Genomic DNA, 22,021 nt, shown 5'->3' on the forward strand with positions numbered 1-22,021 from the left:
GAAGTTTCTTCCCACTCTACAATAACTATTATAGGGTTTGGCTCTTATTTACTCTATCAGTTTCTCACACTAGGGAGACAAGATGCATCTAGTTTATTTCACTTAGGAGTATGGTCTTCAGTTACATCCCTTTACCTACAAAACTTTCCAGTTTATCCTTATGGTTGAGTAGTACTCTTTTTAGGGGGTCATTTTGACACAGGGTCTCCCTATGCAGTTTAGGTGGGCCTTGCGCTCACTTTGTAGCTCAGGCTAGTCTTAAACTCGTGATGATCCTCCTGCCTCAGCTTCCTGAGTGCTGGGATTATAGGTGTGGGCTGGCTCCATCATATACAGACTACTTTTAAAAAATCCATTCCTGGGCTGGCCAAATAGCTATCAGATTGAAGTGCCTTTAAGCAGGGGCAGGTGGTTTGATCTCTGGGCCTGCTGTGCCGGCCCCACCCCCGGGATATGCTGAGATGGCAACTGAGACTGGGCCTGGTGGTGTGCGCCTGTAATCCCAGCTTTTGGGAGACTGTAAACAGGCAGATCACTATGAGTCCAATCTAGTAGTGAGACCCTAAACACCCTGTAGACCCTCCCCCCCCCGCAAAATAAAATAAAATAAAATAAAAATCCATTCCTCCATTGATGCACATTTGTGTTTTTTCCAAGATCCGGCTGTTACAAACTGTGAGATTATAAACATGAGTGCCTTATATATCACTGTGGTATGATGCTATTAATTCTTCTGAGAAGATATCCAGCCGGGGAGTAGCTGCGTGAAATGGCACCTCCAATTATAGTTTTTGGGGACTCTCCACACTGATTGCCACAGTGGCTGCACCAGACCACTCTCCCGTCAAAGGTGCAGCAGGGTTCCTTTTCTCCACTGCCCCACCAGCACTTGTTATTGGTTGACTTCTTAATAACAGCCACTCTTTCCAACAGCTGGAATCTCAGGTTATTTATTTATTTATTTATTTATTTATGTGCGGTACTGGGGATTGAACTCAGGACCCTGCGCTTGCCAGGCAAGTGCTTACTCTACTGAGCTATCTCCCCAGCCAGGGGAGATAGTTTTTAAAATTTGCATCTCTCAAACAACCAGTGAAGATGAACATTTTTTTTCATATATTTATTTGCAGTTTGTATTTCTCCATCTGAGAAGTATGTATTCATCTCAGATAGCCATTTTCAGATTGGGACTTTAAATTGGGAGGTCTAATTTTTTTTGAGTTCGTTTTTTAATAAAACAGGGAGCTGGGATGATCAGCACTGAATCGGCAAAGACCTTAAAACATCCATGGCATTTACTGGATGTATAATATATAGAAAGGGGTGACGAGGCCACATGTAGCTGCTGGGGATAAAGCACTGATGCAGGCAGGGCTTGTGGAGGAGGAACAATACATTCTTGCACCAAGAACAGAGACCAGTAATATGTTATTTTATTATTATTATTAATCTGTTTCAAACTTTATTCCCAGGCTTCTCCAGCTTAATTGGCTGCAAAGAAGGAACTGTATGTAAGCAAAAACTGAAACGAGCTACAGTGTCCAAGGGGGTTGGGCTTAAAAAAATTAGAGATCTAGATTTTATCAGAACCATAAAAAGCAATTTTAAAAAGCAGTCATAATATGAAATAGCAGCTCCAAGTAATTTCTTCCAAGTTTGATCTTTTTCAAAAGCTGACTTAGTTCAGTTTGCCTCATTCTTAGAAGCCTCATCAAAATTCTCCACAAGATCCGGAACCTCACCATCATCCTCCTCTCCAGTAGGAAGCAGTGCTTTTCCATCCGAAGACTCGGCAGAGTTGCAGCCGACCTCCTTAAGCTAGTCAGACTGTCTGCACCAAGCTGGTCCAAGACGCTGGGTAGCATTTCTGTCAGTTGTTTCGTCTCAGTGTGGCCTGTAAGGGTGAAAGTGTTTGCTGCCAGAGATGCCTGAACTTTTGGGTTGTTGAAGTGGATAACTATTCCCTGGTTTGTAAACATATTCACCTCTCCAATACCAGAGCTATTGTTTACCCCTAACTTCTTCAGTGAGAACTGGAATTTTTATCATCAGCTGTGGCTGTTCTATGAGCCACCTTCTTCTTTCTGCGAGCAGTTCCTTTCCCACCAATGCGCACTTGTGCCTGCAGTTTGGCGAGTTTTTCCTGGTTCATGATAGTTTCTTTCATCTTGTCGAAGCAGATATGGGACAGCACGGGGGACTAGGGCTGGCACTCGGGGGTCTCGGGCAGACCAGCTGAGATCAGGCGCACACATGCGGGGACCCAAGATGGCAGCTCCAGTAATATGTTCTTGATAGTAATCCTTTGTCTGAACAGTTGGCAAACATTTTATTCCCCACGTTGTGGGTTGTCTCTCCATTCTGTTGGTTTATCCTGATGTGCAAAGCTTTTTAATAAGCTCTCAGTTAATTCTTTCGTGATATTCTTTACAGTCTTATACTCATTTTTTTTTTGTTTGAGGCAGGGTCTGGCTATTCAGTTCAGGCTTGCCTTGTGCTCACTGTTGCCCAGGCTGGCCTGGAATTCATAGGGAGCCTCCCAAGTTCTGAGCTCACCCCTATGTCCTGCCATACCCGGCTCTCCTTACTAGTACCTCCTAGCACTCACTGGGACTGCTTGGATGCTCTCGTCCATCCTATGTCCTTCTGGGCTGGAAACCAAGTTTACTTTATTTTTCAGTTTTGGTAGCGAGTGTTTTGGGCAACAGGGCACTCTTACCTTGGTGTGTGAAACATGTGGACCTTTAACTTGAGGATTAGCATTCACACAATATTAAGAATTTCTTGGTCTGAAGGTCCGGGGAGATGGCTCAGTAAAATAACTGCTTGCCTGGCAAGCTCAAAGGCCTGAGTTCAGTCCTCAGTTCCGCAAAAAAACAAAAACAAAAACAAACAAAATAATAATAATAATTTTTTGGGCTCGTAATATAACTCAGTGGCACAGAGCCTGCCTGGCACATGTCAGGTCAAAAAGAAAATGAATTTCAAGAAACGTGTAATAAAAAAAAAAGAATCTGGGACCAGGGAGATGGCTCAGTAGAATAAGCACTTGCCTGGCAAGCGCAAGGATCCGAGTTCAATCCCCGGTTCTGCCAAAAGAAAGAAAGAATCGTGTAATGGGGCTGCGGGCAGTGGCTCAGGCCTGTAATCTCCGTTTCTGGGACCTGGAGTGGGCAGGAGGTTCAAGAGCTCATCCGAGCCTGAGCACGTTATAGGAGTCTCCAAACAAAAAGGGCTGAGGCGCCACTCAGTGATCCAGCTCTTGTCCGCACGCGGGCGGCTCTGGGTTCCATTTCCACAACGCAAAAACGGGAGAGACCAAAGACCCTGTTTACTTCCTCCACACCGTCTTTCCTCGCCTTCTTCCTCCTCTCTACCTCGCCAGCCCTCCTCGCTAGCGCGCCCCGCAACTAGCGCCCTGCCAGGGCCGCAGAGGCGGGGTCGCAGGAGTCCCCACGCGCTTCCCGACGCTCCCCGCGCCAGCACGCAGCTTCCGGTCAGCGGTCGCCATCTTGTGTCCTGGCGAGAGCGGGCGGCTGGAACCTGAGGAGCTGCTGCCAGTACTAAAGATGGTGGTTCCGGGTGGGCGTGAATAGTGACCCAGATCCCGCAGGCCCATGTCGGCTACCGAGGATCCCTGGCGGGAGGACTCAGCGAAGAGGGAGGAAGACGCGGAGGAAGAAGAGGACGATGATGATGATGAGGAGGAGGAGGAGGCAGTAAGCATCAAGTGGGCTGTGCTCGTGGCGCGCGCGATGGCTCTGCGGGCTGCGGGGCCCTGGGCGCCTCTACCAGGTCCAGGTCCTGGCGTCTCCGCCGTGGTAACCGTGGAGGAGGGCGGGAGGCGCCCTAGGTAGGGCCGCTTGCTTCTGGTTGAAAACATGGGCCGGCGGTGGGGTTTGGGGTTGTGCCGTCCACGTTGCCTGCTAACTTGGGAACCCTTTTCTTTCTCCAGGAGCAGTTTGTCCTGGTGGAGTTGTCAGGAATTATTGATTCAGATTTTCTCTCAAAATGTGAAAATAAATGCAAGATTTTGGTGAGTCCTGTGGAATTGGGGCGAGTAGGATTTCCTGGCAGGTAGGAAGGAATGGGGCGCTCCGCGTCGCAGAGCCGCGCGCAGCCCACCTGCAGCGCGGTGAGGCCGAGGAGACCGGCCCTGCGCGGTCAGAGGCGGGTGTCCCTCGGCCCGGGTCTGAAGGATGGGGGCACTTTGTCATGGGATAATGAGATGGACTGAAAAAAGTTTTAGAAAGTGAGATGGGAAAAAGAAAGTGAAGGGAGGACAGATTTTTCACATAGAAGTACACTTTGAGGGAGCAAAGGGAACATAGCTCTAAAGAAACATTTTAAAAGACGTTTTTCCTTGTTGTGCTCGCACTCTACCACTTAGCTACAGCCTCAGCCCGGCCTTATTTTATTTTATAAATATTTTAGCCAGATTCTGGTTAAGTTTTCCAGGATGGGCTCAAACTTGCAGTTGTCCTGTCTCAGCCTCCCAGAGTGCTGGGAGTGATTATAGGTGTGCATTTCCATGCCCAGCTTGCTTGCTTGCTTGTTTGCTTTTCTTCTTTCTTTTCTTTTCTCTTGTCTTCTTCTCTTTTCTTTTTTTTTTTTGAACCCTCTTCCTGTGTAGGCCAGTCTGGCCTCAAATATGCAAGCCTCCTCCCTTCACTTCCCTTGTGCCAGAATTACAGCTGTTACCCGTGTGCCCCACCATGCCAGGTTTGTTGATTGCCTCTTTTGTGGGGTGAAAACGGAGAATGGAGCCAGGGCCTTCACATGCTCAGCACAGCTCTATCACTGAGCAAACCTAGAATCATTATCGTTTTACCACGAAGCCCTTATTACTGTGCACAAATACCTTCCTCTCCTCCTCTAAGCTGGAGCAGAATATTGGTTGAAACTGACCTTGGGCTGGGAGTAATGATGTATCCCTGTAATCCTAGTACTTGGGGCTGAGGCAAGAGGGACTTTGAGACCAGCCAGTGCCCCATAGCGAGAAAGAAAAATGACCTGTAAAGTAAGTAGCCTTTGGGTTGTAGCTGTGAGGATCAAAGCAGTGGTAATTTTGTACTTGCTAGAGCAAAATCCTTAGCCTAACCATGTATGGTGGCACTTGCCTGCAAACTGAGCACTTAGGAGGCTGAGGCAGGTGGAGGCCCTTTTGGGAAACAGGCTCAAATCCCCTCTTCCCCAAAACAGATGCTGTAGACAGGTTTCCCCAAGTTGGACAGGACTTTCCATGGAGGCTTTTTTTTATAACTTTATGCACCTGTGTTCTGTTGTAGGGGATTGACACTGCCAGGCCCATTATGCAGTTGGACAGCTACGTCTTTGCTGGGGAGTATGAAGGTAGGAGGGTGTCAGCTAGGTGTTGCCTTTGATACGCCTTTCAGAGAAAGAAGCTCTGCTGTTTCTCAACAAGTTGCCTTTAAATTTTTCTACAGATACTGTTGGAACCTGTGTTATATTCGAAGAAAACGTTGAACATGGTAAATAACTATTATAGTAGCTCTTTTTTTGTTTTTGTTTTTGAGGCATGGTCTCACATTATGAGTATCATGTGTATACATTATGTACTGCATATACTAATAAATTAAAAAAGATAAAGCCCCCAAAACTTGCTTCCTTCCTATGTCTTCAGAGGGGATCAATTTATTGAATTTGACATTTATCTTCCCTATACCTAATTTTTCTATTCTGTTTATCTTTCCTATACCCAGCTTCAAGGGTTTTTTTTTGTATTTTAATAAGGGTCTACAGGGTCTCACTACGTAGATCGGACTCATAGTGATCTGCCTGTGTTCAGCCTCCCGAAAGCTGGGATTACAGGTGTGTGACACCATGCCCAGTCTCAGTTGCATCTCAACACCCCCCGGGGGTGGGACCAGCACAGCACACCTGCAATCAAACACTCAAGCCCCAGCCACTGTGTCTGCCTAAGCAGGTGCTTTAATCCACTGAACTATTTGGCTGGCCCTCAAATTTTATTTTTGTGTGTGTTTTGCTGCACTAAGGTTGAACCCAGCACCTTGTTTGTGTTAGACAAGCTACACTGACTTATCCCACAGGCTTAAGTTTGAAAATACATACAACAGTATTATTTATTGTTGTAGACTTATACTTACATAGTATAAAATTAGTTACAGGAGCTGGGCATAGTGGCACATGCCTGTAATCCCTGCACTTAGGAGGCTGAGGTAGGAGGATCATCATGAGTTCCAGGCCAGTCTGAACTACATAAACAGACCCTGTCTCAAACAAAAAAAGAAAAACCAAACTTGATACAGATTATAACATTCTGTATACATCATTTTGAATCTTCTTTTACTGTCCCTATTGCTTCCTATTCCATTTTGTAAATGTGTTGCAATTTGTTCTCTAGATCACGGTTGCTATGAGTATAAACTTACAATTACAATTTTTTGCTGTGTTTGAAACAGAGTTTCACTATGCAGTTCAAGCTGGTCTTGAACTCACTGTGTACCCCAGGTTGGCTTGAAACCTGAGATAATCCTACCTCAGCCTCCCTAGTTTTGGGATTATAGGCATGGGCCACCAGAGCCTGCCTGATAACTACACTTTCAAGAGCAGCACAGCTGTTATCCCATGTGAAATTCACCTGTAATTATTAAGTTATTATTGGTATGTTTTCTATGTTGTTCTAAGTGCTATATATATCAACCTTTATTCCTCACCACAACCTGATAAACTTGACACTAGTATGATTTTCATTTTATAATTGAATAATCTGAAACTCAGACATGTTAAGTAACATGTCCAGGCTCATGCAGGAAGTAGCAGAGCCAGGATTTATGTTGAAGCGGTCTGGCTTCAGGGCCCACATTCTTGTGTGTGTTCTGGGGATCGAACCAAGGACTCACACCTGCTAAGCACACTCTGTAGCACTGAGCTATGGCTCATAGCTTTAGTTATGCTTATTGCCTCACTGCAGAGATGCTGTGTACATATTCTTGTATGTCTTCTTGTGTATGTATGTAAAAATAACTATAGTGTTTACATTGAGAAAGGCATTGATGGGGCTTGGGGTGTGGTTTAGTGGTAAAGATAATGCTTAGTATGTGTGAGGCCCTGGGTTCAAGCCCCAGTCCCAAAAGAAATACATTGATGAGTGTGTTATCTTTATTTTTAGGTTAAGTCCTGTGACATTACCAGATTGGCTGAATATCAATTCATGTGGTTCACGAGACAGACATAGCCAATTTGCTGTCAGTTTACACTCACAGAGCAGAGTGTGGAGGTGTTCAGGACTTCCTCCCTCTTGTCTAGGCCCAGTTCCCTAACACTACAGTTCCAGGCAGCAGGTTGGCCAGTTTTTCCAGCCAGCTTTTATGATTGGAGATATTTCTACTCTAATCTCCCTCAGGCTAAAGCTCAGAGTCTGACTTTGGTCCTTTTCTTTTTCCCCAGGACTGAACCTGTGCTCTTCACACAGCAGTATCTGTAGCTCTTTTTATTCTGAGACAAGTTCTCATTAAGTTGCTGAGTTGGCCAGTCTGGGCTTGAATTTAGGATCTTCTGGCCTTAGCCTCCCAGAGTGCTGGGGATTGTAGGCATGCGGTACTGTGCCCTGGTTTGGGCTTTCATTCTGAGTGGTAGTATTATGCATAACATCCTGAAGGGCACATTTCTGTTTTTGTCTTTTTAAAAAAATTTATTTTTTGTATTTTAGGGAAGGGTCTACAGGGTGTTCAGGGTTTCACTACTAGATCAGACTTATAGTGATCCTCCTGTTTACAGCCTCCCAAGAGCTGAGATTACAGGCGCGTGCCACCATGCCCAGTCTCAAGCCCAGGGGCAGGGCTGGCATGGCAGGCCCAGGGATTGAGCCCCCTGCTCTTGCGCCTGCTTGCAGGCACTTTAATCCACTGAGCTATTTGGCTGGCCCTTAAGCTGATAATTTAGCTGAGCTCCTTGAACTGGAATTATTAAAGTCCACATCATTATTTTATTTAACAGCATCACACAATACAATAATTGAGTTGTTTTGTGTTTTGGTAGATACAGAAGGCAACAGTAAAACAGTGCTGAAATATAAATGCCACACAATGAAGAAACTCAGCATGACCAGAACTCTCTTGACAGAGAAGAAGGAAGGAGAAGAAAGCACAGGTCAGTTTCCTTAACTCTTAACTTAGGGGATGTCCTTTTGGTTCTGACAGTGACTCATTTATTCAGGGAATGCCCTGTGGTTTGCAGCAAGAACTATGTGTAAAATGTTTAGTACTTTCACATTGAACACTTGCTAGCATGCATGAGGGTCTGGATTCATCCCTAACTCTGCAAAATAAATAAAACTTTGTGTCAGTAGTATTATCCTCTTTTTGAGGAAATGGCAACAAAACCTAAAAGGTTTTAGACTTCCATTTGGGTAGGGGGTACAGTTCAGTGGTAAAGCATTTGCCCAGTATCCAAGAGGCCCTGGTTTTGATTCCCAGCATCACCAACTAAAGACTTCAAAATTAAACACGCCACATGGAAGGAACCAAGCAGATTAAAAATTCAGCTTGCTCTGATGTGGCTAAGGCATACAATAAACATCTGTCTGCTCTGCACTGGGAAACACTCATAGAGAATTTGTTAAGTAAGACAAGATTTCCAAGCCCTAGGGAATTCAGCAGCATCTGTCTCTCCTGATGTTTCATTAAAAGCTTTAGTTGGAAATGGAGTACATGATGCTACCATTTCCGAATTACCAAGGTGTAACCCCAGGGAGTCACGCAGAAACTTTTGGTAGCTGTAGCAGCCTTCCCCAAAACACTTAGAGCAGCTAACTTTTTTTTTTTTTTTTTTTTTTTTTGGTAAAGAGTCTTATTACGCAGCTTGGATTTTTTTTTTTTTTAATTTAATTTAATTTAATTTTTTGGTGGAACCGGGGATTGAACTCAGGTCCTTGCACTTGCCAGGGAAGCACTTATTCCACTGAGCCATCTCCCCAGCCCTGCAGCTTGGATTTATAGTGATCTTTCTGTTTCCAGCCATCTCAGCACTGGGATTACAGGCATGCACCACCATGCCTGGTCTTGGTGGCCTGCTTAGTGCACCTGGGGGACGGGGGCGAGCATGGCATGTGGTGTCAGGGATTCAACCCTGGTCCTTGCACTTGCCTAAGCAGGTGCTTAGTCCACTAAGCTATCTCGCCTGCCCAAGCACCTGTTTTTGTATGTGGAGGAAACTCTCAGAACAGATCTGAGTCCTGAGTCTAATCTTTAGCATCCTTTTTGTTTTCTCTAGTTGTCCCCATCATGGTCTAGAGACTTAAGGTAGTATATCTTACTTCACAGCAAAACATGGCTGTGGAACTGAGCAGATAATCACAGGATGCTTTCAACATTCATTGCTCACAAGAATACTTGAGATTGGGCATGACGGCACACGCCTGTAATCCCAGCACTTGGAAAGCCCAGACAGTAGGATTGATGCAAGTTCGAGGCCAACCCTTGATACACAGTGATTTCAAGGCCAGCCTGAATGGCATAGCAAGACCCTGTCTCAAAACAATAACAAAAAGAATAACTAATATTTAAAACTTTAGTAAATAAGACTCTGTTCATAGTTTAATTACTGTTATTATTATTATTATTTTTTTTTTTTGGTGGATCTGGGGATTGAACTCAGGCCCTTGTGCTTGTCAGGGAAGTACTTATTCTACTGAGCCATCTCCCTACCCTAATTACTGTATTTTAGGCAAGGAATAAACACTGAAAAGGTACATTTATTTTCAAAAATTGTTGTGTCACATATGCACATAACACTTTTGTTCTGTGTGTGTATGTATATGTGTTCCTTTTCTTTTTTTTTTTCTTTTTTTTTTTTTTTTTGAGGCAGGATCTCACTATGTGGCTCCGGCTAGCCTGAGCTCACTTTGTGGCCCAGGCTGGTCTCAAACTCAGAAATCTTCCTGCCCAGCCTCCCAAGAGCCCCACCATGCCCTGCTTACTTCTATTCTTTGGATATCCCGAAATTGTCTCTCTTGTGTGTGGCGCTGAGATAAAACCTGGAGTCTCCCACATGCTAGGCAAGTACTACTGAGCTACAAGCACAGGCCTTTGTTTTTTGACTTTTGAGACAGGATCTTGCAAAGTGACTCATGTTGTCCTTGAACTTATCAGCCTCCAGAAGTGAGCTGAAATTAGTGTATGCACCATTGTGCCTGCCTAAAAGTATTCATTTTTAAAAGGCATCTCATAAAAATAACAGAAAGCCAGAGGTCTTAGGTTCTGTGAACGTGGAAGTCAAATGCGAATGATGAGGTTAGCTATCATTTAGACACTCTGATTAAAGGAACTGTGGGATTTTCTCTGTTATTTATTCTCATTATACAACACAGAGAAACCAGAATCTCACACAGTTCCCGTGAATTAGGGATTTAGGCTCAGGGTCTTTTCATGAGGCTACAGTCAATGTGTTGTTTACACTGCAGTCATTTCAGGCTGGACTGATGCTGCAAGCTTCAATTTTTGGTGGCACAGTCTCATGGCTGGTCAGACTGTTACTGCTTTTGGCAGGTGGCTTTGGTTCCCTGTTGTGTGGACTTCCCCACAAGACTGAGTAAGGGTTCTGCTGTGGTGGCAGCTCACTTCTCTTAGATCTAATAATTTATGAAAAGAAGGTAGAAATCTCCATGTCTTTTGTGAACCACCCTTAGAATTTGCACACTGTCATTTCTACGGTAATCTGTCCTGTGTGGGTGGGAGCTCCACCAGGGCATCATACAGGAAGGTGAAGATCTCTGGGGATTGTAGGAGGCTGGTTGCCCACCTTGGCAGTGTGCTGGAGGCAGAACAAAAGACAAGCAGTGTGGCTGGTACTTCCTTGGAACTTGTACTCTAAATCACATTTTGGCTGAGGATGTAGCTCAGTGGTATAACAGGTGCTCATCATGCACCAAGTCCTGGGTTCAATCCCCATCACCAAACAAAAAAAAGGAAGTAAGGAAATATATTACATAATATTGAGATGGACATTAGAAATGCACAAATGTGACACAACATATAATTTTGTCTGTTTAAGGACCTGTTAGTGCAAGGTACTATGCCAAGTAACAGAATAAAGGACTATGCCCAGATTTTGAACTTACATGATTGGGAATGATTTTATGCAGAAAGAAAACGGAAGGGGACTCATTAGGCAAAGCTAAATTGGAAGGAAAAGGTCTAATGCATTTTTGAGACTTTATAGGAGTAGTAAAAAGATAGGCTCAGCACAAAAGCTTCAACCCTGGTTATCATAGGAAATGGAAACAGACAGTAGACAGGGTGCGGAGGTTGGTCGAGGCATTTTTGAGACACCTAATAGAATTCAGTGGGTGCCTATTAATTTACATAATGAACCTAAGCTTCTTATCCATTGGAAGTACTTGGCTAAAAAGATACGAAGAAATTTGGCATCACTGGAGAATTCCTTGAGTATGAGATATTAAGAGGTTAGGGATTGGAGCAAGAAACAAGTTTTGTGTTTTGTTTTGTTTTGTTTTGTTTTGTTTTGTTTTGTTTTGTTTTGTTTTGACGGGGGGAACTCACTATGTAGCCCAAACTGGCCTCCAACTAGTGGCGATCCTCCTGTCTCAGCCTCCTGAGTGCTGAGAAAACAGGTGTGTACCACTATACACAGCTGAGAGCTGCTTTACTTCACAGTTGCATATTCCAGCTAAAAATGACGGGGATGTAGCTAGTGGTAGAGCACGTGTTTAGCAGGTGTGAGGCCCTGGGTTCAATCCCCAGAACTCCTTTCCTCACCAAAATAAAAAAGACAGTGTTTAGAGTCTTAACTTGGAAGGTAGCAGTAGTGTCATCATTGTATGATGCAAACTGAATAGGTAAAGAGAAAACCATAGGAAATTGACAAAGTTTTCCTTAAGGAACTAGATGGCAGTGAGAACTCAAATTATTTCTCAGAGTTGAGTTTTTTTTTTTTTTTTTTTTTGGTACTGGGAATGGAACTCAGGACCTTGTGCTTGCCAGGCAGATGCTATGGCACTGAGCTATATGCCCAGCCCAAGCATTGAGAGCTTCACTCTGGGAAAAGGGTGGGGAGCAGGGCTCCAAGTGAGAGTAGTGGTGACTGTGAAGATGCACCCCCTCTCCATCTCCATGGAACCTGAAAATGACATGTGATTTTTTTTATCAGTACTTACAATTGGTTTATGTTGGAGTTTTACTTTGACATAAACTCACAGGATGAAAACTTAAGGTACATTTAAATTTCTTTTTCATGTCTCTTTCTCGGTTTGTCTCTTGTCCTGTCTAAATTAGGAGGAGTAGAGTGGCTGCAGATGAAAGATAATGATTTCTCCTACAGAACCAACATGATTTGTAACTTTCTACATGAAAATGAAAATGAAGTTGGAGCTTCAGCCTCGAAAAAACGTTTGAAGGTGGAAGAGCAAGAGACTAACGTGAAAGACAGATCAAGCCTCATCTGTGAACAGGAGGAAGCACTGGAAACAGCAGCTTCTGATCCTCTAGTTAGCATCCCTTCTTCTGAGATGGAAGGTGCTGTTCTTATGGAAACTCAGTTCTCCACCTTAAAAATCACCCCTAGATGAAATGATCCTCATAACTTAGGTTTGTTTTTGTTACTGGGAATTAAACTGAGGGCCCTGCACTTGCCAGGTAGGCACTGTGCCACTGAGCTACATTCCCGGCCCCAAAATGTTCCTCATAACTAGTCATGAACTTGTCAAAAAGTATTTTCACATAAAATTATTGGCTGCATAGCTGTCAGTTCACTGTTTTTGTTGGCTATACATAAAATTTCTAGTAAATAGCATAATGTAATATACCAAAATCATTCAGGACCTGACAAGAGTTAAATTTTTTTGTTTGTATTTTTCATTTCAGGTCTCACTCTGTAGTCCACGCTGGGCTTGAACCTGCTGTGTTGTCCAGGCTGGTCTTGACTTCATAATGTGCTTGCCTCAATCTCCTGAGTATGATTAAAATTTTAAAACAGGAATAGTGGCCCACACCTGTAATCCCAGCTATAATCTCACCTAGTGAGATGCTGTCTCCAAAAAAAGGGGTGGGGGATGGGGTGGCTCAGAGGTACTACACTGCTAAGTTTGCTTCCTGGGATCACAAAACAATAAAGCTCATACCACTTTATAGATTCTTGGTCTGATGAGTACTGTAAATGGAACTTTTGTGTAAGGTGAGTGCATTTTTCCATTGCTATTAACCACCAGTTTAGTAAAGGCCAGATTATTGTCTTACAGCTTTGTGTGTCATAAGTTGAACTCAGTCTCATCTAGGTGAAAGTCTAAGTATTGGTAGCACTGTGTTCTTTTCTGGGAGCTGAGGGTGGGGGAAGGGATGGATAAATCCATTTCCTTTCTCAGTCAGTGGTTGGCAGGATTCAGGTACTTTGCTGCTGAAGACCGAGGGCCCATTTCCTCAGTGTTTGTCAGCTAAGGGCTATTTCCAGAATCTAGAAGCTGCTCACATTTCTTGGCCGGTGGCCTCTTCTCTAAAACTGCTAGTAGAGATTGAGTCCTTCCTCATTTTCAGTCTATCCTGTTATTTCTTTTTTCTTTTTTTTTTAAATATTTATTTATGTTTATTTATTACATTTATTTATTGTGTGTGTGGCCAGCTCAGCCCACCAGGGGGCGGGTCTGGTTGGCATGTGGTGCTGGGGATCGAACCGCGGTCCCTGTGCTTTGCCAAGCTTGTTTCAAGTAGGTGCTTTAGACCACTGAGCCATCTCTCCAGCCCCATATCCTGTTATTTCTTACTCACCTTTTTTCCCCTTTTTTTTTGGTGATACTGGGGTTTGAACCCAGAACCTTCTACATGTGCAGCCCATTTTTTCTAAGATAGGGCCTCACTAAGTTGCCTAGGGTGATCTCAAGCTTGTGTCTTGAGATCACACCAGCCTCCTGAGTAGCTGTGATTACAAGTAACTTTGCCTTCCACTTTTGCTTTTAAAGATCCATTTGTGTGCACTGCACCTATCTGTGTAAGGTTCTTATTTAAGATGTTTTTTTCTTATTTAAGATGTTGCTCTAAGTGCCCTTTGCTATGCAACTTACATATAAGCATAATCCTTAGAGGCCATTCTCCAGTCTACTATAGAAAATTTTTTATTTAGAAACAGAAATATTCTGAGGTGCTTAAAGATAGAGGTATAATTCCCAATAGTCCAGCTTTAATTTCACTCCTTTCCAATTGAGAAAAGTTATTGGAATTCAACTATAATAATGATTATGCCAAAAGCCTAAGCAGAGATCTGGGATTACCAGTTGTTTCTGAAGAACAAAAACCCTGAGGCAGCCAGAACTTTGGCAATTATTGATTGAGGAGAGGATTTTATGCTAAGAAGGATCTTGCCCAGGAGTGTATTAATCTCAGTGGTTATAGGTTTAGTTTTAGTAGATGGGAAAGGATGGCTCACCACTAAAGAGATAATGGGAAATCTCAAAAGGGTGATACAGATAATCCCAAATCTCCATTTGTCACTTGGGGAAGTACGCAAATTGAGCCATTGTGAAACTGGTTCCAACACACTTTATGATGTACCAACCTGGGTTGGTATTCCCTGCTTTTAACCCCTCTTCAGAAAAGGTTACCAACCTAGAACTGGTCTCAGGTCCCTGGCCTTCAAGAACACTGTCATATTTTCTGGTTTGTGCATCTTACTATGTTTGTTTTAAAATGAGCCATTTTAATTTTATGTGGTGGCAACCAAGGAAATCTTCCCCCAAAGCAACATAAGGAAAAGAAAAGTAAAGAAGAAAATAGAGATTAGTAAAATAGAGAATAGAAAAGCAATAGAAAAAAATCAACCAAAACAAAAATTGGTACTTGGTGAAGATGAACAAAATTGACGAACTTTATTTAGACTAACCAAGGGAAAAGACATGATTAAATTAACAGAGAGAGAGAGAGAGAGAGAGAGAGAGAGAGAGAGAGAATGAAAAGAGGGCTGGGCACGGTGGCACATGCCTGTAATCCCAGCACATGGGAGGCTGAGGCAGGAAGTTCACTGGGAGTTTGAGACCAGCCTGAGCTATACAGTTCAAGGCCAGTTTGGCTACATTTTGAGACCTTAAACAAAAACAAAAAGTTAAAAAGGCTGTAGCTGCAGCAGTGTTAGAGGTTGGCTCAGCATGGGCAAAGGCCTAGGTTTGATATCCAGTACCTCCCCTGGGGGGAAAAAAAAACCAAACAAAACAAGAAACAAAAGAAACCAAAACAAATAACAAAATAAAACTTGGCAGCAAACAGTATTACTGGAAAATATAGAAGGCCTAAATAAATAGATCACCTATGGTCAAGACTGGAAGACTGAATAAGATGCTGGTATTTCCCATGTTACAATCACTGTCAAAACCCCAGCTAACTCTTTTGCTGAATTTTTTTTTTTTTTTTTAATTTTTTGGTCTTTTTTGAGACAGGGTCTCCCTATGTAGTTCAGGCTGGCCTTGAGCTCACTTTGTAACCCAGGCTGGTCTTGAACTCCCAGTGCTGCTCCTGTCTCTGCCTCTGGAGTGCTGGGATTGCCGGTGTGTGTGTACCACCATACCTGTCACAGAAGTTAATCTTATAATCGATATAGGAATTTAATCTTGAAAAAGAACAAAATTGGAAGATTCACACTTCTTGGTTTAAATTTTTTTTTTTTTTTTTTTAAGCGGTACTGGGAATTGAATTCAGGACCCTGCACTTGCCAGGCAAGCGCTTATTCTGCTGAGCTATCTCCCCAGGCCCTTTGTTTCAAAATTTAATATATTACTTCTGGGCTTGGTGGCACACACCTGTAATACCAGCAGTGAGGATGCTAAGGCAGGATGGTTGCCAGAAGTTCAAGGCAAACAAAAAACTACTACCATCAAGAACAAAGACAGAATGAAGTACTGATCCCTGCTACAAAATATATAAACCTTAAACACTAAGTTAGATAAAAGAAGTCAGTACAAAAGGGCTGGCGAGACAGTTCAGTGGAATAAGCTCCTGCTTTGGCAAGCTCCTGCTTTGGCAAGCGCAGGGACCGCAGGTTTGATCCCAGCCCTGGTACCACATGCTACGCCGCGCTTGAGCACGCCAATGGGACCGGGCATAGTGGCGCATGCCTGTAATCCCAGCGCTGGGGAGGCTGAGAACAGGATCACTATGAGTCGGAGCTGCGTAGTGAGACCCTGTACCAAACACAGGAAGGGAAAAAAAAAGTCAGCATAAAGCGGCAACTTGTCTTTTTTTTTTTTTTTTTTTTGGTGGGTGTGAAACCGGGGATTGAACTCAGGCCCAGGCAAGAGCTTATTCTAATGAGCTAGCTCCCCAGTCCCAAGGGTGCAACTTGTGAGTCTATTTACAATACAAATGTTCAGTATTGGCAAATCTATGGCATGTAAGTAGATAAATGGTTGCCCCGAGATTGGTGGAAGGAAAAATGCGAATAACGCAAAATATCCTGAAATTAGTGGCGGTAGTTCTATTTTGCACATATTGTGTACCCAAACCAAGGGAATTGTGATATTAGAATTATATAGCAATTAGAAAATAGAAAATAATCACAATGTGCAGTATTATTTTCAGTATTTATGTGCTAGAGAACTGGTAGTAATAAACTTCCCCTACCGCATCATTTAATGATGCCCGTTGCACACGAGCATTTTTAGTAACCACATGAGCACCTGCCGTACTTTCAACCTTTCTAGCATTTTGGGGCATTCCTGAAGAACACCTAGTTCCTGAACACCTGACTCCAGATATATGCACAAACCTGTACATCGGCAGCAGAAGGGTAATCTAAACTGTTACATCGCATTTTAATTTCCGGCAAAGAGCACAACGTAGACTCGTAACCCGGGAAACAGAGCGTGGGCTCACCCAACATGGCCGCCGGCGACCAGCGACCAGGCCGTCCCAGGAAATTGCGTCACTCTCAATTTCCGGTTCCGGCTGCTCCGGCGCAGGCACTTAGCTCACGCATCCGCGCAGTGCACGTGTATTGGCTGGGCTGAGCTGTGGTAGCGATGGACGCCTTGGACCGAGTTGTGTAAGTGCGCTGGGCCCTTGAGGAGAGGGTCTCCTGTGGCAAGAAAGATATTGTCTCTTTCCCCGGTTTCTGCTTTCCTTCTTGACGCTCTTTGCGTGGCGGGTGAAGGCCCTTTGATTCACAAAGTTTAGCTAGTGCCGCCTACAGAGTTGGGGAGCCGGGAAGCCCGCAGTGTAGCAGCTTGGGAGAGGAGATAGAAGCTTTGGCCGCCTTTATCCTAGCCATTAAAAACCAGCTGAAGTCGGGCGTGGAGGCGCGAGCCCAGCACTTGGAAGGCTGAGGCAGGAGTGTCGCCGCGAACTCGTGCCCAGCGTGGGCAGCATAGTCTAAGGCCAGCCTGGACTGCGTAGCAGCACCTAGTGTTAACGAACAATAAAGCCAGCCCAAACGTGTCTGGAGAAAAGGCAGTGATAGATAATAGGAAACCGGGGCATAGATCTTTAGCAAATAGAAAGGTGACAGGGATGGAGGGAAGGGGCGTAAAAAGAATTAAGATGTGCCCTGTCAGTGTACCAGCTTTCCACGATGCATGTACTCATTGTGTACTGCATGGAAGTACTATTAGATAAAGCACAGTCCAGTCCAGGGGCCGGAAGTAGATGTGCGGTAGAGCGCTGACCTAGTTTACAGGAGGCCCTGGGTTCAATCCGTGTGCGAGTGTAAACACACTGGCAAAACCATGGGGTTTCTGAGGTGGGGAGGGGAGCGGAAGAGGGAAGGCTCTGGAATCAGATCTGGGCGACATTCGGGAGCATCCACTTAAAGCCTTGTGACTTGAGGCCATTAACCTTTTTTTGTCCCCCTGCCCCTCCCGCCCTGGGGATTCAATCCAGAGTGTGTGCATCTGGACTTTTTTTTTTTTTTTTTTGAGACAGGGCCGGGCAGGGGAGATAGCTCAGTGTAATAAGCGCCAGCCTGGCAAGCTCAAGGTCCTGAGTTCGATCCTTGTTAAAAAGAAAAGATAAACCCTGAGGCAGTGTCTATATTTCATGTTGGCCTTGAACTCAGCAGCAGTCCTCCCAACTAAGCCTCCTCCTGAGTGCTGGGATTACAGGCGTGTGCCACTGTGCCCATCCTCATTAAACCTTTCTAAATCTCAGTTCACTCCATAAAGTAGCAGTCATAGTAGTCCAGTTACATAGAGATGTATGTAAAGCCTTTGAGACAGCAGGCAGAAAATGTTTGTAGGGTTTTTGTAGTCTGTCCAACTTGGTACATTTCCCTGGGTTATCCTTGATTGATGTTTTAAATTCGTTCAGAAAATACTTATTGGAGCTTCTAAATATTCCTTCTGTTTGCTGTGGCCTCTCATGATTTTACCTAGTCTATGTCATCTGAACGGTTTCTTTTAAGCTGTTGATTTGGGGGTTTGCACACCTGTACCGAAGTGTTGAGACAATAATGATGAGTAAAACTAGTTTACATTCTGATAGACAAGCAGCTAGGAGAATGAGTAAAACACCGTTTACATTTGTTTTGCTGTTTAGTGAGAAGTAACAAAACACAATATAGATTATATACCCTTAATGACCCTAAAGACACAATGCACATTTCTTTCCCTCTTTCTTTCTTTCTTTCTTTCTTTCTTTCTTTCTTTCTTTCTTTCTTTCTTTCTTTTTTCCTGTTGTTGGGGATTAAACCCAGGGAGGGCTGAATTAAATCACATACCTGGCCTTTTGCATTTTTAACATTTGAAGAGAAGGTCTAATTGAATGACTCAGAGAGCCTTGATCTCAGGGATCCTCCTGCCTGAGCCTCCATACCTGGCTGCAGATTGCTGATATTTTTTGATTTGATAAAATGAGTGTCTTTATTAGCTAGTAAGTGACATAACAAGTATATAACATTTTTATCTGAGGGAGAATTTTTACTTCTATGTGGGAGCTGGACAAGGTGACACATGCCTGTCACCCCAGCACTTTGGGAGGCTGAGCAGGAGGATTCCAAGTTGGAGCCATATATAAAACCCTAGCAAGACCCTATCTCAAAATAAAAACTAAAAGCTTTGGGGGTATGGCTCACTGCAGAGGCCTTGGATTCAATCATGAGGTCCCCCCCAAAAAAACCCATAATCAAAACACAAAAGATTTTTAAAACTTCTCCACAAGAAGCTAAAGTATATACATGATATATCTTGTTTATGCTGTCATACCCCCATTCCCACCACTAGGTTAAATCCAGAACCTGTCAAGCTATATCTCCATTCCTTCTTAGTTGTTTTTTTGTTTTTAAAGGGAAATAAACAATAAAAATACAGAATTTCAAAACAAGGTGATAAGAAACTATCAATGGTTTATTATATCATACATTGTTATATTCAGAGTAGTTGTTCAGATTATAAGATGAGATGCAGAATTGATCTTTCTAGATTTTGGGACATGGCTTTTAGTTCCCAAGGCTGGTCTTGAAGTCCTCTGATTCATCAGCCTCCGAGAGTGCTGGTATTACAGCTGTGCACCATTATGCCCTCTCTCTTTTTTGTTTGTATTTTTCTTTAATTTAATGTATCTGTAGCACTGTAAGAGAGGCTCATGGTTTTTTAAGAGAAGATTCTTTCAGTAGATGGCAGAGAAGTGTTTGAAAAGTTTTCTGAAAAGACATGTATAGAAGCATGACATTTCTGCTGCATCATAAAGTCAGAATAATGAATTTAGTTTTCCTTCCTAGTTTATAGGCTGCAGTAATTGGTCTTAAGATAAATAAATATATATATAAAATAAAAAAATATATATATGTACACATCTTAAGGTACATATATATATATATGTTTTGGTATTGGAGATCAAACTCAGGACCTTGCACTTGCCAGGCAGGTGCTTATGCCACTGAACTATCACCTCGGCCCTAAGATAAGTTTTTAAATATATCTCATTTTGAAGATTGGCTTCTTTACTAGCTGTGTGACCTCAGGCAAATTCTTTATCTTGTCTTAGTTGCTTCATTTGTAAACAAGGATAATAGCAATCATAAGGTCTTGAGTAATCCTCACTATGTAGAATTACTCTATAATATCAATAGTTATTGCCTTTCAAGAGCAGTAGGCTACTTACTTTTGGTACCAGAAATCAAAAAATCAGGGTCTTGTGTTGTACTTGCTAAGCGTGTGCTGTGCTGCTGAGCCATATCCCCAGGTCTTGAGAGCAGCCATGTAGACTTCCTTGGCAAGGGTGTTAAGAATGAGACTCCATGTTTCCTGGCAGTCACTATTGTTTTGACCCTGGAAGAAAGATTGTTATAATCAGCTTCCCTGCCTTTAGTGAATGCCCACAGATTGATATGCAGTTCTTCGTATTATGGTGTTTATCTGCCTTCAAGTTTGAAGAAAAATATAACGGAGTAAAAAGTAACATCATTTATTTGAGTTGTTTATTTTTTAATTGAAAATTTAGAAAAAAGTAATAAAAGCTGGCAAGGTAGCTTAGCGGACTAAGCACCTGCTTTGGCAAGCACAGGGACTGGGGTTCTATCCCCTGGCCTGGCAGAGTACAGCCATGGTGACGCGCACCTGTAATCCCAGCACCTAAGAGGCTGAGGCAAAATTGCCTCAAGTTCAAGGCCAGCCTGGCTTGCGTAGTGAAATCCTCTCCCAAGAAGATTGGGGGGGGGGGGGACAGACTTATATTAATAAGGAAGATCAAAATGAAACTTTTTATAAAAAAACAAAACCTAATAAAACACCAGTAATAGAATATCTTTCACTGCTGTGTTTAAAATGGGAGATTTTGGGGAGGCTGGGAAGATGGCTTAGTGGAATAAGCGCTTCCCTGGCAAGTGCAAGGGCCTGAGTTCAATCCCTGGCTCCACATAAATAAATAAATAAATAAATAAATAAATAAATAAATAAATAAATAAATAAAATGGGAGATTTTGTTGAATGATGGAATCCTAGTTGATAAGTATGTGAGTAGAATATTGATTGATTGATCGATTGATTTTTTACAAGAATTCGTTCACTGTTCAATTCTGGATCTTCATAAAGAATTTTTTCTATGGGAATATGTACATGTTTAAATTGTTATGAATTTTGCTTTTCTGAACAGAAAGCCCAAAACAAAAAGAGCCAAGAGATTCCTTGAGAAGAGGGAACCAAAACTTAGTGAAAATATTAAAAATGCCATGCTGATTAAAGGGGGAAATGCAAATGCAACAGTGACCCAAGTCCTGAAAGACGTGGTATGTACATATATTACTGTTCCAAAGATGTTGACATCATGTTAGAAATTTTTAGCATACCAAGTTGAGCTGCTGGAGAAGCATACAAGTAAGTTTGTTTTAATATTTGCTAGCTTTAGAAAAGAGCTGAAATTGGAGGCAGTGCCTACTGGTTGCAGACTTTGGAGAAAAGTAAAGTCATTGCTGTCAGCCTAGTAAAGAGCATTGAAGTTTGGTGGTGCTAAAAAAGTGAGAGTTGATTAGTGCATTGATAGTGAGGAGATAGGTTTTGTGTATTAGTGAGAATGACAGTGTCCCAGGATTCTAATTTATGTGGCAGTGGGCATAATGCCAGTTAGAAAATGTGTCAGGCTGTGTAGTTTGGAGGGAAAGGTGCTAATGTTCAGTTTGGGACATCTAATTTAAAAAGGGAAGATACATTTTTTTTTCCTACCTCCATAGTGTGGTGTCTTGGCCCCAGTGTCTAGACACAGCTGCTCAGTAAGTGCTTAATCAGCATGGGTAGGTATCTCATAGCTAGCTTTGAATATTTAGGCCTTAAATATAGCTCATGGTTTTTATTGAGTTAGGTCAATTAAGTATTTGACTATGTTATATTTTTGTTTTGATTTGCTTTTTTTGAGACAGAATCTCACTATATAGTCCAGGCCAGCCTTGAACTCATGATCCTCCTGTCTCAGCTGCCTAGGGACTGGGATTACAGGTGTGTACCACCTTTCCTGGCCTTCAGTGTTTTAAAATTGGACTAAACTTAGGCTTTTTTTTTTTTTTTTCTTTTTTGAGGCAGGATCTCATGGGGTTCAGACTGGCCTTCGACTTGCTTATGTAG

At 42.9% G+C, this 22,021-nt stretch overlaps 2 protein-coding genes across 6 annotated transcripts in view; both read left to right on the forward strand.

The window, feature by feature from the left end:
- The first annotated feature begins 3,496 nt into the window (after nt 1–3,496).
- On the forward strand, nt 3,497–12,904 carry Gtf3c6 (general transcription factor IIIC subunit 6). 2 transcript variants are annotated; one of them, XM_004637518.2, is made up of 7 exons: nt 3,497–3,719; nt 3,956–4,036; nt 5,289–5,352; nt 5,448–5,492; nt 8,023–8,133; nt 12,276–12,587; nt 12,864–12,904. In XM_004637518.2, the coding sequence occupies exons 1-6, from the start codon at nt 3,618–3,620 to the stop codon at nt 12,566–12,568; spliced, it is 696 nt and encodes a 231-aa protein (XP_004637575.1). In that variant the 5' UTR covers nt 3,497–3,617; the 3' UTR covers nt 12,569–12,587; nt 12,864–12,904. The 2 variants fall into 2 exon arrangements, with proteins under 2 accessions (XP_004637575.1, XP_023578103.1); XM_023722335.1 differs by having other exon boundaries at nt 3,498–3,719; nt 12,276–12,515.
- A 4,013-nt stretch (nt 12,905–16,917) lies between these two features.
- Rpf2 (ribosome production factor 2 homolog) overlaps nt 16,918–22,021 on the forward strand; it is a 40,101-nt gene continuing 34,997 nt past the window's right edge. For 2 of the 4 annotated variants that reach the window (XM_023722332.1, XM_012516070.2), the window contains exons 1-2: nt 16,918–17,019; nt 21,060–21,192. In XM_023722332.1, coding sequence (XP_023578100.1) covers nt 16,997–17,019; nt 21,060–21,192 — 156 coding nt within the window. In that variant the 5' untranslated portion in view covers nt 16,918–16,996. Of the gene's footprint in view, nt 17,020–21,059; nt 21,193–22,021 lie in introns of those variants that run through there. The other 2 variants (XM_023722333.1, XM_023722334.1) reach the window with 1 other exon arrangement.

This window comes from Octodon degus, unplaced genomic scaffold (genome assembly GCF_000260255.1).
Source record: "Octodon degus isolate 3935 unplaced genomic scaffold, OctDeg1.0 scaffold00090, whole genome shotgun sequence".
Lineage (NCBI taxonomy): Eukaryota > Metazoa > Chordata > Mammalia > Rodentia > Octodontidae > Octodon > Octodon degus.

Excerpts from the sequence above, each read along its gene's own strand:
- Gtf3c6 (XM_004637518.2), top strand. The coding sequence starts at position 3,618 with ATGTCGGCTACCGAGGATCCCTGGCGGGAGGACTCAGCGAAGAGGGAG. Across the intron at positions 3,720-3,955 it reads ATGAGGAGGAGGAGGAGGCA|GAGCAGTTTGTCCTGGTGGA; the intron begins GTAAGCATCAAG and ends TTCTTTCTCCAG. Across the intron at positions 4,037-5,288 it reads AAAATAAATGCAAGATTTTG|GGGATTGACACTGCCAGGCC; the intron begins GTGAGTCCTGTG and ends GTTCTGTTGTAG.